Below are 18,355 nucleotides of genomic sequence, written 5' to 3'. Positions count from 1 at the left end.
TTTGAGGATGGCCAGGCATCGGCCGACAATCACATCATCACTTATGTTTTCCATGATGCCGGCAGCTTCCCCTGCCACTAGTGCCAACAGTATTGGAGCTAGAGAAACAGGAAGAACAGTCCAGGGTTTTCCTATAGACTTCTCTCAAGAACTTCTTTATCAGGCCCCACATCATTCGGGGCACTCTGAAATCTGATGACCAACAGACAGACATGCAACACTTGCGCTAGAGACGTTACGTTTCTGAAACTGCAACTCCAAATCTATCCCTTAGAAGGCAGCTGGCAAACTCTCGTCAGTAGCGTGTGACTCAGGTACTTAGCCCTTACAATTCTGCAGCATACAGAAGTCCTGAAGATGAAGTAACTTCAGACCTTGCTAAGAAAACCAACAGGCATTCCTATATTTAGGCATAGGATCCTTAGCCCTGACCACCTTAGACAGTCTGCTCCATGGCAAGAGCTACATCCTTTTAACTATTCCAGGTCCCTCCAAGCCCATCACCACCTTCACTCACCCATTTGGTGACTATTAGGAAAGACACTTGTGTAACAGGCACAGTATGAGCTGCTGCGATATAAAAGCTATATATTAGACTATGTAACTCCATGGGTCAGTAGGTAAGTATCACGTAGCTATAATTATGAACTGATAAAAGCAATGAAGAAAAACAAAGGATACGGAGGAGAGAATACAGGGACTTAATTTAGATTTGAGGCAGTGGAAGTATGTGTGTCCTAAAAGCCGCTTTGCAACAGTGGCAGTTACGTCAAGACCAGAAAGGCTGAGCAGAGTATGCCATACTGGGAAGGAAGAGAAGAAAAAAACTCCCCAGACCCAGACCACACAGTACATGCAGAGGCCCTGAAGTAGAAGACATGAGATTTACACACACACACACACACACACACACACACACTACATAAACATTTTAAGCACCACAGAGAAGAGCAATCCAATTACAGAAGAAATTAAAATAGGAGGTAGGAGTTCGATACATTCTGAAGGACGTGATCAAAGATTCAGGGGCCAGTCAGATACAGAAGTCTGAGAATAAGGAATACAAGTTTCCCCCTATGGGAAGCTTCCCTGGTTCTGTGCCTCCTGCCTGGGTTGATTCTTCTTTTTATGTTCTCTTTTGCAGTCCCTGGGCTTTCACTCTGACCCTCTACTTATGGCCCTGTTCCTAGAGAGCTCACCTACTTAATGTATTTCCCACTAGGATATGAACTCCTTGACGGCGGGTATTTTTTTTTCCCAATATTCCCAGCACCTACCAGGAATTTCTGGAATTGTTGGCTGAATTAATGAAAAATCAAGACATACATATTTGAGAAAACCCAGAATATTCCTAATTCTCTATTCCTGTAAGGATATGAAAAAGATTAAAACCAGGAAGCAGTTACCTTTATAGAGGTTCCAGAAGAGGAAGAGCTCACCCCTGCTGGCCGTCGTACTGCCAACATGCCCGAACAAATTGACACTTGGATCCCAGAACACACGGTCAAAACACAGTACTACCTGTGGTAAAAAAAAAAAAAAAAAAGGAGCCCAGGAACTGATGGCAGGGCTCAGAGAACACGGGTTTAAGCACAGCTGTGCCTCAACAGGAAAGACTTCTCAGACCTTACTGAAGTTTCTTCTGATCTCCTCTCAATATAAGCCTAGAAATCCCTAGCATGAATGTATTACTTAAAACAACATTTAGAGTTGTCTGTGTTTTTCTGGGCTTAGATCCCAGAAGACTTGGTCCTCATATACACATAATTAGGCACTGAAATGAATGAACTGACAGGCCTCTCACCCTGATCTCACAGAGCTGAGAGCATAGCAAAATATACAAAAATATAAACCTCTATCTTCTCTGCACAACAGGTATGTAGAGAGATGCCCAGGGCAAGTTACCTTGTTAAGGTTGCCAAATCCCATCCTTTGGACTGCAGATGTTTTCCACTCAGGAAGAGGCGGCACGAACTGAACAGCTGGGGGCTGCTGCTTCAGCACACCCAAGGGGAGGGTACAGAGAACTGCATCACACTTATAAATAAAGGTCTGGCTTGTGGAGCGGGTATTCACAGCGATCACCTCACATCCTAGAGATGTCAGAGGGAAAAGACCTTACTGGCGATAAGGATGGTACTGAACATTCAGTGCATGGTAGAATCTACACACTATCTCAGTTAATTCTTACCGTAAGTGTATGGAGTCTGTTCTCTTCACTTTTTAATAGAAGAAAACCAACGTGGCGGCGAAGTAACTTCAGACAAGGCCGCACGGGTCCTAACTGCCAGGATTCAAATGCTAATAGTCCACTTCAGAGTCCGGGCTCTTCACCGTGTACTTGTCTTACCTTCCTGATACAGTGGTGATCTTCTGGGCTAATCCAAGAGCCTTATTATTTACCAAGGGTTAAGTAAATTTAGACCAAAGTGAAGAATAAAGGTCTGTAACAACGAAAGCAGTGCCTCTCCACGGTGGTTAGGTGCTTACTAAGGACCAGGAGAGGAACAACCCCAGGAGACCATGGTGTGGATCTATGGGATGCCACTGGGGTGCAGAGTGTGCTGTTCTGGAGAAGGCACTGTGACGCCTAGTTTGCCAGAGTCTGAATAAAGCTCAGAGTGGACCACAGAATAGGCACTGAAAAGAGGTTACTGTTATTCTTCCTCATTTGTGTTTTTATCCTTCAATAAGTACCTATTTATAGAATTTCAGAAAATACATAAACAGCTCAAAATTGGTATGAGAACTCAGTTCATGTCCACTTTCTCACTTTCTTCACCTGCCTGCAAATGGCTATTTAAATCTTTTTTTTTTTTTTTAATTTTTTTATTTATTTATTTGAGAGAGAGAGAGAGAGAGAAACAGCATGAGAGGGGATAGGGTCAGAGGGAGAAGCAAGCTCCCCGCCGAGCCGGGAGCCCGATGTGGGACTCGATCCCAGGACTCCGGGATCATGACCTGAGCCGAAGGCAGTCGCTTAACCAACTGAGCCACCCAGGCGCCCTGCAAATGGCTATTTAAAAGCCACAGGTCTCAACATCAACTAGAAGCTGCAAATGAAGGGGAAATCAAATGGAAAACGGTTTCAGGGGTTGTAAAAAAAGAATATCTGCAGTAATCTCGGCAGTTCTAGAAAAGCAGCCATGAAGGGCAAGCAAGGTTGATTGCCATATCTCCACTTGTCATGAGGGCCCTGGGGGGAGGGGCGGGGGGGGGGACTAGCTATCATCAAGAGTTCTAGACTATTAATTCCAAAGGTGGGTGGACAGCGGGTTCTCTGTACTCTACATTAAATGTGCCCTGAAACCAGCAACAGTGAGCACTGAGCCTTCTGCCTGTGGGAATCAGGGCAATTCCATCTTTGAAGTCTGATACTGCTCCCAGTATCAGAAACAAGACCGAGCAGTTAGCCCACCTGAACAGGAAAGGCTAGAATGGATCCAAAGAGCAAGACACAGATGGTAAAATACAAGGAGTGGGTCCCACTGTGCCCAGAGGCCAAAATCCTGGTCTTTTAAGAATATACTCAGTGGGGCGCCTGGGTGGCTCAGTCGGTTAAGCGACTGCCTTCGGCTCAGGTCATGATCCTGGGGTCCTGGGATCGAGCCCCATATAGGGCTCCCTGCTCAGCAAGGAGTCTGCTTCTTCCTCTCTTCTCCCCCTGCCCCGGCTCATGCTCACTCTCTCTCGCTTTCTCTCTCTCAAATAAATGAATCTTAAAAAAAAAAAAAAAAAACACTCAGCAAAAATTAGGTCCAAACTCACTGGCAGTTGTTAACAAAGTAATTCAAGTACAAATTGGAAACTTGCCTCAATTTGCGGTTTACACAATGATGGATTAGAATGCCCAAAGGCTCTAGAGGCTCAATCCTTTTGTCAATGCAGATTTTTAAAATTAGGGTTCATAGTTTATATGATATGACATTTTAACAGGAAATGTACCTAACATTTTTTTCTGTAGGTCAAACTCAACAAAAGATCAGTACCGTGTTTCAGAGTAAGAGACTTATCTCCCCAGTGAAGCAGGGACGTACCCGAAGCCGTGTAGCGAACTTGCCGCACCGCTGTGTTCAATTTAATGTCCAGGCCTTCCGCTAAAGCCACAGGTACACAGGAGTAGCCATTCCTCACCGTCAGGTGGCTGCCAGTAAACTCAAAGTCATCATCCTAAAGAGGAGAGAAAAGTCCATCCATTTTCTTAACTTAATGCCATACATCCTGAGTTCTGTAAGATTAAGACTGAAAAACAACAGTTTGTGGAAAACAGTCAATATTCTAAAGCAGAAATTAAAAAACCAGCACTCAGTATTCAGTTACAGCTATCCCAGGAAACTAGAGAAAAAAGAAAAAATGCTTAAATGTCCCTAATGGCCACCTCTGGGCAGTGAGATTAGGGCAGTTTCTTCTTCCCTAGATTGAGTTTTCTCCTCATAGTCCAACACCCAACCCCTCAGTCCAGACTATCCAAGAGGGTGGGGGATGGGATCTCTCGAAGAAAGAGGATTCAATAAATTCAGATGTATGTTTGGCTTTTGAATGCATTACAGATTTGGTAGAATATCAGATTCACCATCCTAATCACATCTTCTTTACCTAAGAACAAAATCAGTTTTTATTTCTTAAACTTACAGGCTTGAAAGATGAGGAAGACTTCCAAAACTAAAGTTGGTCAAACTAGATAAAAACAATCTGGGATCATAAAGACTGGCCTAAGAGGATCCATATAGTAAAGAAGTCAGCATTTGGCCTAGAAGGATTCCCAAAATGATCTTATTTCTTTGAATCTACTGAAAACTTTTCTGTGTAGAGAAATTTTTGAAGGCTAGTCAATTTTCTAATTTCATGAAATTTCTGGGAGAAAACACAGCATGATTCTTTTGAATTAGATAAAAATACTGGGCTGGCAGAACTCTCACTACTTAGTGACTGATTCATCTGCTCCCCATACCGATCAGTTCAAATCACCCACATTCAGAATTTAATAAGATTACGAATGGATACATATTGAAACTTCAAATGATAAATCAGTGATGAGGAAGGGTCTAATTTAGTATTACATGGGGAAAAACAACAACAAAAACAACTGGGAATTCTGTAAGATTTTTACCACTAACAGGTCCAATCCTCTAAGTCAAACACTAAAGAATACGAAGGTATAACCTAAAGATTAAGAATGCAAACTAGGGGCGCCTGGGTGGCTCAGTTGTTAAGCATCTGCCTTTGTCTCAGGTCATGATCTCAGGGTCCTGGGATTGAGCCCTACATCGGGCTCCCTGCTCTGCGGGAAGCCTGCTTCTCCCTCTCCCACTCCCCCTGCTTGTGTTCCCTCTCTCGCTGGGTCTCTCTCTGTCAAATAAAATCTTAAAAAAAAAAAAAAATTTCAAACTAATTTTACAAGGAAAATGTACAATGGAAATGAAAATATGTAAGTAAAAATGTAACATTTACTTCTGTAGTCTTAGGTCTGGCCAAAGTCTCAGATTTAGAGATTGATCTTTAATATCTAAGAAGCCCTGTGATTTCTCACCAGTTCAAGAGTAACTCACATTTAAAATACATAAGAATAATTTGACAAAAGATGTGTAAAACTTGTACATTGAAAACTGTAAAATATGGCTGAAAAATATTAAAGAAAACCTAAATAAATGGAGAGAGATACCATGTTCAAATCCCAGTACCAATCAAAATCCCAGAAGGTATTTTTTTAATAGAAATTGACAAGCTGATTCTAAAATTTTTATGGAAATACAGAAGACCTAAAGTAGCCAAAATGATTTAAAAAAAAAGTTGAAGAACTTACACTATCCTAATTTCAAGATGTACCATAAAGCAACAGTAATCAAGACAATATGATAGGGGCATGTGGACAAATGAATGAATAGGAAGGAGTAACGATAAATAGTCTCACACATGGTCAGCTGATTTTCAAAAAAGGTGCCAAGACAAATGAAGAAAAAGGATGGTGCCAGAATAATTAATTAGATAACCATATGGAAAAATATGAACCCTACCCTCATCTCTCATTGTACATGAAAATTAATTTAAAATGAATCACAGACCTAACATTAGAACTAAGTCCATAAAACTTCAGGAAGAAAACAAGAGAAAATTTAGTGATCTAAGTTTAGACAAAAATTTTTCAGGATACAAAAAGCACAAAGCTTATAGAGAGTTGAGGAAATAGGAACTTCATAAAATTAAAAGTTTTGTTCTTTGAAAGATACCATTTAGAAAAAGGAAAAAGGAAGCTGTGGACTGGAGGAAAATATTTACAAAGGAATTGTATAAATACTGACAAAGGAATTGTATCCAGGATCTAAAGAACATAATGAACTCTTACACAATTTAGTAAGAGATCAACCAGATTTTAAAATAATGGGCAAAAGATCGGAACAGACTTTTCACCCAAGAACTGACATACAAATGACCAATAAGTACACGAAAAGGTGCTTCACACCACCCATCATTCGGGAAATGCAAATTACCACTACAATGAAATGTACTATACACCCATTAGAATGGCTAAATTTTTAAAAACTGGCAGTACCAAGTGTTGGTGAGGATGTGAAACAACTAGAACTTTCATACACTGCTGGTGGGAATGCAATTTAGAATAATTTGGAGTTTCTTATAAAGTTAAAGATCTATGTAAGACCCAGCAATTTCACTCCTAAATATACCCAAAAGAAAGATGTGAATGTTCATAGCAGCTCCAGTCATTTATAGCCAAAAAAACTGGAAACAATCCAAATGTCCACCAATGTACCAGCGTATGGATAAACAATCTATGGCACATCCATACAACAGACTACTACTAAACAACGAAAAGGAACAAACCACTGATATCTCAACAACAAAAATGAATCTCAACAACTTTGCTAAGTGAAAGAAATTACACACAAAAGGCTGGCGCCTGGGTGGCTCAGTCGTTAAGCGTCTGCCTTCAGCTCATGTCATGATCCTGGGGTCCTGGGATCGAGCCCCACATTGGACTCCCTGCTCAGCAGGAAGCCTGCTTCTCCCTCTCCCACTCCCCCTACTTGTGTTCCTGCTCTCGTTATCTCTGTCAAATAAATAAATATTAAAAAAAAAAAAAAGCTACATTCTGTATGATTATATACCGTATTTGTTCAATTTTTATGTAATTCTAGAAAAGCAAAACTACAGTGACAGACAGGAAAATCAGGGGTTGTCTTGGGCCAGGAGTGGGAGGGCTGGGACTGACTACAAAGAGGCAAGGGAGAACTTTCCCGGGTGGAAATATTCTTTATCTTCATTGTGGTGGTGATTCATGACTATGTACCTTTGGCAAAACTTCAAACTGTTTGCTTAAAATAGGTAAATTGTACTATAATGTAAATTCTATTTCTTAATAAAGCTGTTTAAACACACACATACAAATTAAGTTTCTCCTAAGAGCCCTTTCAAAGATGTGTGCAACAAAATAAATGATAAAGGAATTTTACCTGATCCCAATGTTTAAGGGAGAGTGTAGAGAGAGGTGTGGCATTAGCAAATTCAAGATTTGCAAAATGCCAATCAAGTATTTGTCTGTCTCTTGATGAGAGATACACGTCACTGCAAAATGAAAACAGAGGAGCGCAGGTTATTAAAGGACTACTATTCTCAGTGGGCTGATGGGGACAATCTCAGTAACTGAGGAAACCTAAGCCTGGTACTGTGCCTTATATAAAGAAATTATAAGTCAAAAAATAGGACCTTATCTGTCTTAACTCCTTTATTACTGGTGCTGAGAGCAGTGCCAAGCTCACTACATAAAGCAAATTACTATCAGGCTTCATTTGTCTTGGCAGGGGTGGGGAGACAGGGCGCCTGGGTGGCTCAGTCGGTTAAGTGTCTGCCTTCGGCTCAGGTCCTGATCCCAGGGTCCTGGGATGGAGCCCTACACTGGGATCCCTGCTCAGTGGAGAGTCTGCTTCTCCCTCTCCCTCTCCCCCTACTTGTGCTCTTCTCTCTCATTCTGTCAAATAAATAAAAATCTTAAAAAAAAAAAAAAAATTATCGGTACTTGGCATTATAAAAGCGTTTTTGTTTTATAAATAAAGCATGATTTTTTTTTTAAAGCAAGAATGGGTAGCATCCCCAACTCCAGAACAGAGTAGATATACTGGAGGCCAGATACACCATGAAGCACAGTATTCACTATCAAAAATCCAATGGAAACAAAGTATAATACTTTCCTAGTCCTCAGAATTATGGGAATTTAAAGCAATACCACCTTCTATTCCACTCACAGGAAGACAGTATATTTCATTCAAATATCAGATCTTATAGAGAAAGGTTATCTTTTCAAAAACAAATATATTTAAATATTTCGGACACTCCTACACATTAAAATTACAATCCATTCACTGGACATAAATAAAACCCACAGTGCTTTGTAATTTTCCTTCTAAATATAACAAAGAACAGCAAAAGCTATCCCTCTGAACATTTGTGTGTTTTCCTCACCTTGGGGGATTGGCTTCCAATTCTTGAAGTTTTTCTTCTAACTTTCCTTGTGTTTCAGCTAATTCATCATATTCCTGATAAAATGAAGAGAACTGGGTTGATCTTAATGAGTCAGAGACCAACCTAGTTATTTATACCACAAAGTGTAAGACCTGGACCACCTGCCTATCCAGGTCGTATCTGTGAGTGTGCCTCAGGCTAAGGCTGGATCAGGGCTCAGGGATGGTTGTTCTTGGAGACAAGTTACAATGTGAGCCCAGAATGAAGATGGGGTGTGGAGGAGGGAGCGGGCATGCAGCAGGAGGAGATAAAGGAAGAAGAGCATACTAGTGTGCTACAAAGTAAGAGTGAAAAAGAATAGCAAGGGCGCCTGGGTGGCTCAGATGGTTAAACGTCTGCCTTCGGCTCAGGTCATGATCCCGGGGTCCTAGGATCGAGTCCCGCATCGGGATCCCTGCTCCTTGGGAGCCTGCTTCTCTCTCTCTCTCTCTCTCTGTCTCTCATGAATAAATAAATAAAATCTTTAAAAAAAAAAAAAGAAAAAGAAAAAGAATAGCAAGTACCACTTCCTGTGCATTTACCATGTCCCTAGCATGGGATAAAGCACTTTAGATCCCTTACAAAGAAGTATTAACACTGTGTCACAGATGAGGTGATTAAGGAATCTAAGATCCCATGGCTAAGAGATAACTAAGTTAGGGATTTCAACCAGACAGTTTGATACCAAATGACTGAAGTCTATGTTATCATTATTCTAAACTGACAGCAGTAAACTATGACAGGGAGCTAAACTAAAATGTAAGTAAGTTAAAGTATAAGACTGAAAACAAAGTAGGAATTCTGCAGAAAAAGCAGATCTCAAACTAAACTAATCCATTCAGTCCCCTTGGTTCCTGTGTACCAAACCCTCTTCTTCCTACCCCTCACAGGCACCTATGATTGGTTAGTGATTCTCCCTTTTCCAAAGTTTCCCAGATCTATATATTCTTTCTTAGGATCCCAAGGGAAACCACCTAGGCATGTATGTATACCACACCTTGCACAGGGCAGTCAGATCCCTGTGTTTGCTTTTCACTAAGAACTCGGCAGTGATATCTCTGGGTGGCTTGACCTCAGATGCTTCTTTGTATTGCTGATGGAGTTCTTTAATTTTCTCTTTCAAATTTACCATCTAAGAGGGAAAAATACAAATTTACCATTTCAGATAGTGATGTAATCCATCTCCAAATCACATGCTTCAGTTCCTCCCCTAAACTGCTAGTGTACCAAAACAGGTTACAATGCAAGGTTCCTGAAACTCTTAAATATCTCTTCTACATGATGACATTTTAGAATAGGAAAAAAAATCCTGTATGGTTCAACACAGAGGTATCACATCATTATCAGAGAAGTAAGATCATTTCTGTCTTCCAAAACAAATGGAGAACGAGGAGTGTTCCATTAATTTAAAAACATAGGTGTATATATATACATACAAAAATCAAATTCCAGGAAAAACAAAGCACCACTTAAACTTATTGTTTTGGGGAACAAATTATTATGATTTGTTTTCTAAATTATGTAAAGGCTAAATCACCACACAGAACCTTCCAGAGCCATTCCTAATGTTAGTCTCTCAGCTTTCTGATGGTACTGGGTCTCACAGCTATCCTGCCAACTGGCTGTTCTCCAGCCTCTCTGCTCATTTCACACATGCCACACACAATCCATGAAGAAGGTGGGCACAGACCTCTTCTCATTTGACAAGATGAAAAAACAAGGCACAGTGAGAGAGGGAGGCAAGAGTCTGGTCACAAGATACACCCAGATTTTGCATCAAAAAGCTCCCCACAGGAGCTGTCCCACTTCATGTTTTCTCCCTAAGCTGATAATACATTTGCAGCTGGTAGGATGAGGAGAAAACAAATGGTTTCCCAGACTGGAACCAGACCTCTGCGAAGTGGTGGGAAAGAAGAGCCCTCAGCAGACATACCACTGAGGACTATCCCCATAACTGGCACCTCAAGTGAAATAATTATGGCAATGAATTATGGTCCTGGCTGCAGACCTGTTGTCCCCATCAGTGGGAATTTGACCCCAGCGCAACTGATCTCCCTCTCATCACAGAATCCAGCAGACGGCACTGGGCTAGCTTTGCCAAAGGGAACCTGACACAGAAAAAGATCTATTTCCCCTGGCAATAATTTGCCAATAATACCATACTGAAAGACTGACAGATAAAACCGTGCCTTTTGTTAGTCACTATTATTATTTTTTTTTAAGAATAATGAGTCCCAGCTGCGCGGACCTTCTCTCCCCCAGAAGAAAAAAAACGAAACTGAGAATTTCTAAAGCCATGCCCCCCACCCCCAATGCATCTTCAGCTTTGAAGAAAATATAAAATTTTACCTTATTAAGAAGTTCTTTCAACTCCTCCTGAGTCTTCACTATCTTCTTCCAATGTTCAATTTGCTCATCTTTGACATGCTTTTCTTGCAACCTAAAAGAGACAATACATATGCCTTGGCCACAAAGCCAGCTTTGCAGCCCAAGATAGGAACCCATCAAAAACATTCAAGGACATCAAAGCCCACTGAAATTTCTAATACTTTGGAACAAGAAAGTTGGTGGGTGGCAAATTATTTTCTAGGCTATGTTAAATATAGTTCAGTACCATAAAAGCTGTGAATTTTAGAATTGAGAGGGGCCTTAAGGATCATTCTTTTTTAAATGGTTTTACTTTGAGATTTAAATTCACACGAAAATAAGTGAAAACTAGCTCAAATAAGACTTGCTAAAAACCTTAAGGCATAAATAGCAAATCTCTAAATGGAATTCACTATACAACAAGCAGTATCAAAGTACTTACTGAATGACAACTTCCAATGCCTGGCCAAGGGACACAGGCTTATTATTGAGGACATTGAAGTCTAGCTGATGACTAAGGTAAGACGTAGCTTCTAGCAACCGGTTAAACTCTTGCTCTACCATTTCATCTTTCTCTTTAGGAACCTGAAAATCCGAAGTATAGCAGAGTTGGTCCTTATAAGACTAAACGTAACCATCCATGAAAACACAAATGCTCTACAGTTTAAAAGGTCAAAATATGTACCTCAAAGGGGGAACTTTGAGGACAATGATTCCAACTTTCTTTTCTATGAAGTGGTCAATTCCATTAAATGAGGTATGAAATGTTTGGCCCTAATATTTTCTATTCTCCCAATTTTGCCCTCCGAGCTGGGACTCCACCTCTATTAACAGCCATAGGATTCACACTGGGTGCTAACTGGTGCTAACTGAAGTTACGTGGAGCACAAGGTGTCCTGGAGCTGACATGCACTGAAAGAAGCTGGGCCGACATGCAAATGACACACTGGAAAAGTCTCAGAGAACAAAAACTATGTCAACACACCTGAGGACCCTCCAGAATAAGGGCAGGATGGAAAAATAAGAAGACCAAGGTATTGTCTTTCCCTCAAAGATGAATTTCAGGTGGGAGTAGGGAAGAGAGAAGTGAAATTCACGACTATTAATGAGAACACAATAGCACCTTCATTCTTTTGCAGAGTAACAGTGTTTTATGGCACCAATTAAGTTCAGAGTTGAATATCCAAAGCTCTTAGACTATGAATGACTGAGGTACCAGGTCTGGCTCACTACTGTGCAGGAAGAGAGCAGACTGCAAAGCAGATCATCAAGCTGCAAGACCACATTCCTAATCCCTGCTGTGTCCCTGCCTGTTGATATCATCAGTTAGTCGACCCAAATCCCTCTGCTACGGCTTAATTCAGTCCTAAAGCAAACTGCATCTGCAATTTTACTGAATTCACGGTAGTAGCAAGAAGGAAAAAGCATATCTAAGGCAAGCATGTCTAAAGCAAGCATCTCTTGCCAGAATAAACTGGGCATCAACTGGGAAGTGGGATTCAAAATACGGAATTTTACTTTACAGCCAACCTAAAATTGGTAATAAGAAGACAGCATTAAAGAAAGTTCTAATAAACATTAAGGCCAAGGAGGAGTGCAGGGGTAACTTGTGGATGAGATCATTTGAAATGATTCTACCTCTCATTTGAAATGTCTTAGTTTTAGCCCTTTCCAATTAAAGAGACAATTTTTAAGGCACTAGTCTCTTTCCCTTCACTGAGGAGTTGCACAAGTAACTCTATAAGATGAGCCATGGTGTGGCAAAAGAATATGGCAAGAAGTACAACCTGCACCCAAAAAAGAAAGGGAAAAGGACTGCACCTCTCTTTTGGAACTGTAAATATGACACCATAACTGACCCAATCAGAATCATATTCTAAAGCATCAAATTCTAAAAGGCCAAAGATGGGAGCAATCAGGAAATCTTTATGAATCAGAGAATCCCCCTTGGCCTAAGAAATATAAATCCCTGAGAATCTTCTGGTTTATGTTGAGAAATAAGGCAGAGAATCAGACTTTGGATGTTTGGTGCCCTTTATATATGAGTGGTACCTAAGACATGGTGGCTCAAACACATCTGGCCTACCCATTCAACTCCATGGCCAAAGGAAGGAGCTCTTGGTGACATCCCTACTTGTTCTGATTACACAGCTATCAGAGCTGATGGATGAGACCCTTTTGGTCAGGAAGTTCATTTACTTTCTCGTCAGTTGCTTTTCCTCAGTGATGTGATGGGTCATATACAGAGCAGCTCAAAGCAATGCTGAAATTTTGCTCAGTGTGATTCCTGCAATGATGTTACCAAAGATGGTTCTAGAAACTCTAAATTTGGTGTTTCTTTAAAAAAGGAAACAATTACATTTTTAACACAAAATCTATATAGTTATGAGATCTTAACTGAACCCAGATGCAATGTGCATGACTGCTTTTCCTGGAATACAAAATAGTGATATTTCTATGTGTGGCTTCAAAAATGCCTAGCAAGAGGATGCTATAGAAGCAAGAGGGACCAGATCACATGTGCCTCTGCAATAGGGCAGAATGTGCCAATACACAAGTGTGCAAATGGTACAGATTAAAGCTCTTCCAGTGTCAACTGGATGGCTTGCTTCAGACAAGCTTTAATCTTTATAGCTAGGGTGACAGTCACATAGGGAAGTTCATACTGAAAAAGTACGCAGCACTCAGGCTCAGTAACTGGGGTCCAGGGTGTGTGGTAGAGAAACATTTAAAGGGACACTGTCAAGGTTAGAGGGACCAAATTTGACCTTTTGTTTCTTCCCTCTGTTTGCTGAGCAGCCCACTTGATTCATAACACTTTCCCCTTCAGTCCACCCACACCCCCCCCCCACAAAAACCTTTTTACATGCGCTTTCAATGACAAAAACTCAAATGGCACCAGCCCAACATATAGGCGCAACTCTACAACAACAAACCAGTGTGAATGTATGATGGAGAGGATCTTTGGAAGGGAAAGATCTAAGTTTCAAGCTTTTAATGGGTTATTGTAAACAGTGAAGAAAATGATTTGAAAAATTATTAAAAAAAAATACCTTGACAGTGTCCTTTTAACCAGTGCAGCAGAGAGAGAAATAAACTGTAAATAACAGCCCAACAGCCACGTCAAGTTAAGTTTTGTATGACAGCAGTAAAATCAAGGCTTTAAACACACAGCATGACAGAAGCATTCTGTTAGCTCAGAAGCTGCAACCACCAGAGAAACAAGGAATAGACTGTATAGAGACCAAAATGGGAAAGTCAAGGCACAGAAATGGGCAAAAGAAAGGCAGTTTGGGGGTGGGGGGTGTGAGGGTGGTAAAGGGAGATGGTGTCAGAAAGCAGTGAGGAATAAAGCAAAACTCAATAAAAAAGAAAAGGAAAAACACAGAACAGTAACAAGAACAACAAAATCAAACAAACAAAAACCAAACCAAAAGATGACTGCCTCATCTGACTGACACCAGGATGACAGACTGCATCTCTGGCCCACTGACTGGGTCCACTGCTCTAACTGGAGACTCCACTCTCCAGAATACGAGAGACAGCACTTAGGCCCCACCCATTTTCCACCTAGTTAAGCAATTTTAGGACTGTTGCCAGAGAGACCAGGGATAACATTCAAACCTGGATTTTGTTCCCATTAACTTTAGAATTCCACTTTGAAATTAAAGAAATATTTGGAAAATAGCAGATATTTGTCAATTAGGAAACCAACAATGATGGGGGAAAAACCAAAATGTATTTTTGATATACTTAAATCTTGAATCTGTTTCTAAAATTAAACTAGTCAGATATGTTCTATTTGACATACTCAGACAATGAAAAGAACTTTAGCAACTGACTAGCCCCTGAGCACCTCTTAAGTACCTATTTCAGGTCACTGCCCTCTCCTCGGTGAGAACCCTCAAACTGTTAGTTCCATAAATAATTATGGAAAGAAGCTGAAATATTGGCAATCTTTAAACACAAGTCACAATAATTTTCTTAAATTGCATCCTGAGAAAGGAACTCAGTAAATGACTGGAAGGGGCTAAGCACCATGTCTGATGGCAGCTGGATTTCTATGACAACATATTGAGGAGCTAAAACAGCAAACTAAGCAGGGAAAGTATCTTTGATATTGTTCTCTAGCAAAGACTCAAACAAAAAGGCTATCACTTGAAGCATTTTTTTGAAACAGATTTTGATTACGACTTTTCAAAGCCATTTATTTCTCTATGAAAGGCTCCAAATAGTTCCTTCAAGCTAAGAATCTGGTGTGTCTCACTACTCTAAATAGGTACAATCCTGACTGCTTTGGTCCTGTAGAGATTATATGGAGCATCCCTGAGCGTGGCTGAGCGAAGAGCAGCCTGGGTATCTAACTCATGCAGAGTAAATTTAGGGAGAGCCAAGTGACTTTCCGGACAGGGTCCTAATCCTGCAGGAAGTCATTTCAGAGGAAGGACAGCTCTCCTCAGTTCTACCTTTGGTTACATTCTATCATCACAAACCCTTTAGGCCTTCAAAACCCTGTCCATTTCTCTTGCTTCCAGCGTGCATAAGCTCTCCAGCAGCAGAGCAAAATGGAGTTAGGTGCACTTAGGTCCTGGGCACCCAAAGGCTGGAGATTTAGCCAGAGAAATCCTCAGGAAGAATAACACAATGAAAAAACAGCTGTAATGTAACCTGGCCAACAGAAGCTACAGTAAATCTCTGCCTCTCCCATTCCCATGCACTTCTAGAATTAAGATTAAGATTAGTTCCTTTGGTGGGCACCTGGGTGGCTCAGTTGGTTAAGTGACTGCCTTCGGCTCAGGTCATGATCCTGGAGTCCCTGGATCAAGTCCCACATCGGGCTCCCTGCTCGGCAGGGAGTCTGCTTCTCCCTCTGACCCTCCCCCCTCTCATGTGCTCTCTCTCATTCTCTCTCTCTCAAATAAATAAATAAAATCTTTAAGAAAAAAAAAAAAAAGATTAGTTCCTTTGGTAAAACCTGGAAGAAAAATTTACATCTGAAGAGTCTCTAATTCCCAGATTCCCAAATAACTAAAAGAAATGAGATATCCTTAAAGGGAGAATAAGGACAACAGGAATATCCTTAATCCAAATAAAATTATGATTCTATAAACGGAGACGGTTGTCCACCCCCACTTTTTTTACCTCATTAGAAATCATTTAGGGGATATAAATAATGGACTTCTCTAAGGCAGTAACTAAGCTGCGTGGAGAAGGCACACACAACATGTCTAAGTTCACTCTAGCAGTTTCTAGCACACAATAGAGGTGCTCTGTAAATTCTTATGAAATGAATAAATTAATAAAGTTTGGAAAAGCAAAGTTAGTATTATATTTGAAAGGAAGTAACTATTTTGCAACTTTAGGAACATTAAAGGAAGGCATGAGATTTTTACATTTATAAAAAAGTGGGGATTAGATTTTAAAAGGTAGAGAAAAACCACCTTCAAAATACCAAACCTTGGGATGCCTGGGTGGCTCAGTAGGTTAAGCATCTGCCTTTGGCTCAGGTCATGATCTCAGGGTCCTGGGATCAAGCCTCACGTCGGGGCTCCCTACTCAGCAGGGTGTCTGCTTCTCCCTCTCTCTGCCCCTCCCCCCTGCTCATTCTCTCTAATAAATAAGTAAAATCTTGGGGCGCCTGGGTGGCTCAGTCGTTAAGCGTCTGCCTTCGGCTCAGGTCATGATCCCAGGGTCCTGGGATCGAGTCCCGCATCGGGCTCTCTGCTCGGCAGGAAGCCTGCTTCTCCCTCTCCCACTCCCCCTGCTTGTGTTCTTGCTCTCGCTATATCTCTCTCAAATAAATAAATAAAATCTTTAAAATAAATAAATAAATAAATAAGTAAAATCTTAAAAAAAAAAAAAAACTGTTTCCACAAAGGAATAGGAAAACTGAAAAGGCCAGACGGCCTGTGTCAAAAGTATAACTAACCTAAGCACCACTCCATATGAATTCAAATGACAACTTGCTGAATTGAGGTAGGTACGGAGTATACCCAATTAATGGCATTAATGGCCTTCGGAAAAGACCTGGCACTCTTTACCTTTCAAGTGTATCTTTCTTCCTCACAACAGCTGAGCTATTATTCCCAAGAAGAAAATCAAGATCTGTTTCTCCACGTAGTTACTGAGTCTTTGGGCCTCATTTGGTAAAAACAAAAACAAAACAAAGACTACAAAAAAACCCAACTCCCTCCCCCCAATAGAGACCAGAGATTTTATAATGCAAAATGGTATTGCACTGAAGTAATTTAAGATGCTGTTTCATTACTCAAAAAAGCCAAAACAAAACTAGAATTTAAAGCCCCTGAGTTACTAGTTGGTGTACAGGAGCTACATAGAAAACATTTAGAGTTATATTTCCCCCATCTCCCCACCAATCCATGTTTTCAGTCTCCTCATGGTGACTCCCAAAATATTCCTGGAATATGAATTACCCTATTTCCCAATTATCTCCATATCCAGGTAAAGCTGATGACAGCACAGTCCAGAGTAGAACTCAATCATCAGTCAATGTGAGGGCAGCTGCTGTATTAGCTCTGTTTTTATAAGCTTGGAAGACACTTCTATTTATAGGGACATCCTATATTAGAACCAAGTAAGAAAGCCCTTGTTCTAGTCATGTGGAGCCATAAAATAAACTTCTGTCAAAAACAAACAGAGAAGCTCGACATCCTAGCTGCCAACGCAGGACCAGAGAGAATAAAGTGAACTCTTTCAGGGATTCTTGTGATTGTGATTAAAACAATAACAAGATAACAGAACAAAAACCACTTGCTATGTGATTTTTTTCATACAGCAGCAAAATGACTAAGTATGGTGATAGGTCCTTAAGACGATGTTACAAATGATATTCGTCACTCTGAGTTAACTGCTCACTGCAGGATGAGGGAACTGATTTCTACGTACTACCAACAGAACCATCAAATCACCCTCTTTTGCACTGAGGCTGTCCACAAAGAATGGAGGAGGACAATCCCATTTCATTCAACAGTTTACTAAAGAAAAATCAATGGTTGAGTGAATGTCCACTCTGAGGGGGTGGGGGGTGGGGTTCTTGCCTCCTCAGAGTAACTATTAAAAGAAAGCTCTTGGAGAAGGAGACTCAGCTGATGAGGAGTTGCATGCACTGACTCCAGTCCCCATCTTCTCTGAAATATAAGCCACATATGGCAGAACAAGTGCACGCATACCTCAGAAATACTGCAGGTCTGGCTCCAGACCACCGCAATAAAGTGAGTCAAATGAATTTTCTGGTTTCCCAGTGCATAAAGTTATGTTTACAATGTACCGTAGTCTGAGTGTGCAACAGCATTATGTCTAAAAAACGATGTACATACCTTAAGTACTTTATTGCTAAAAAAAATGCTAACCATCATCCAAGCTCTCAGTAAGTTGTAATCACTGATCACCTATTACCATAATAGATACTACTGAAAAAGTGTGAAATATTGTGAGAATTACCAAAATGTGACAC

At 40.7% G+C, this 18,355-nt stretch overlaps 2 protein-coding genes across 2 annotated transcripts in view; one reads left to right on the top strand and one right to left on the bottom strand.

The window, feature by feature from the left end:
• LUZP1 (leucine zipper protein 1) overlaps nucleotides 1-18,355 on the top strand; it is a 243,265-nt gene that overhangs the window by 106,535 nt on the left and 118,375 nt on the right. The gene's annotated exons all lie outside the window — the stretch shown is intronic.
• The window catches only part of KDM1A (lysine demethylase 1A), a gene marked incomplete at its 3' end in the record, with an annotated part of 59,796 nt that continues 41,441 nt past the window's right edge, over nucleotides 1-18,355 (bottom strand). The window contains exons 10-18 of the mRNA XM_006737573.3: nucleotides 11,324-11,466; nucleotides 10,864-10,954; nucleotides 9,512-9,646; nucleotides 8,476-8,549; nucleotides 7,470-7,581; nucleotides 4,038-4,170; nucleotides 1,906-2,093; nucleotides 1,407-1,521; nucleotides 1-98 (exon numbers count right to left, since the gene is read on the bottom strand). Of these exons, the coding sequence (XP_006737636.2) occupies nucleotides 1-98; nucleotides 1,407-1,521; nucleotides 1,906-2,093; nucleotides 4,038-4,170; nucleotides 7,470-7,581; nucleotides 8,476-8,549; nucleotides 9,512-9,646; nucleotides 10,864-10,954; nucleotides 11,324-11,466 (1,089 nt within the window). The remainder of the gene's footprint in view (nucleotides 99-1,406; nucleotides 1,522-1,905; nucleotides 2,094-4,037; nucleotides 4,171-7,469; nucleotides 7,582-8,475; nucleotides 8,550-9,511; nucleotides 9,647-10,863; nucleotides 10,955-11,323; nucleotides 11,467-18,355) is intronic.

The sequence above is a fragment of the Leptonychotes weddellii genome, chromosome 4 (assembly GCF_054177405.1).
Source record: "Leptonychotes weddellii isolate Sample4059 chromosome 4, ASM5417740v2, whole genome shotgun sequence".
NCBI lineage: Eukaryota > Metazoa > Chordata > Mammalia > Carnivora > Phocidae > Leptonychotes > Leptonychotes weddellii.
The sequence above is the reverse complement of the archived record's forward strand: the minus strand, read 5'-3'. Positions and strand labels throughout refer to the sequence as shown.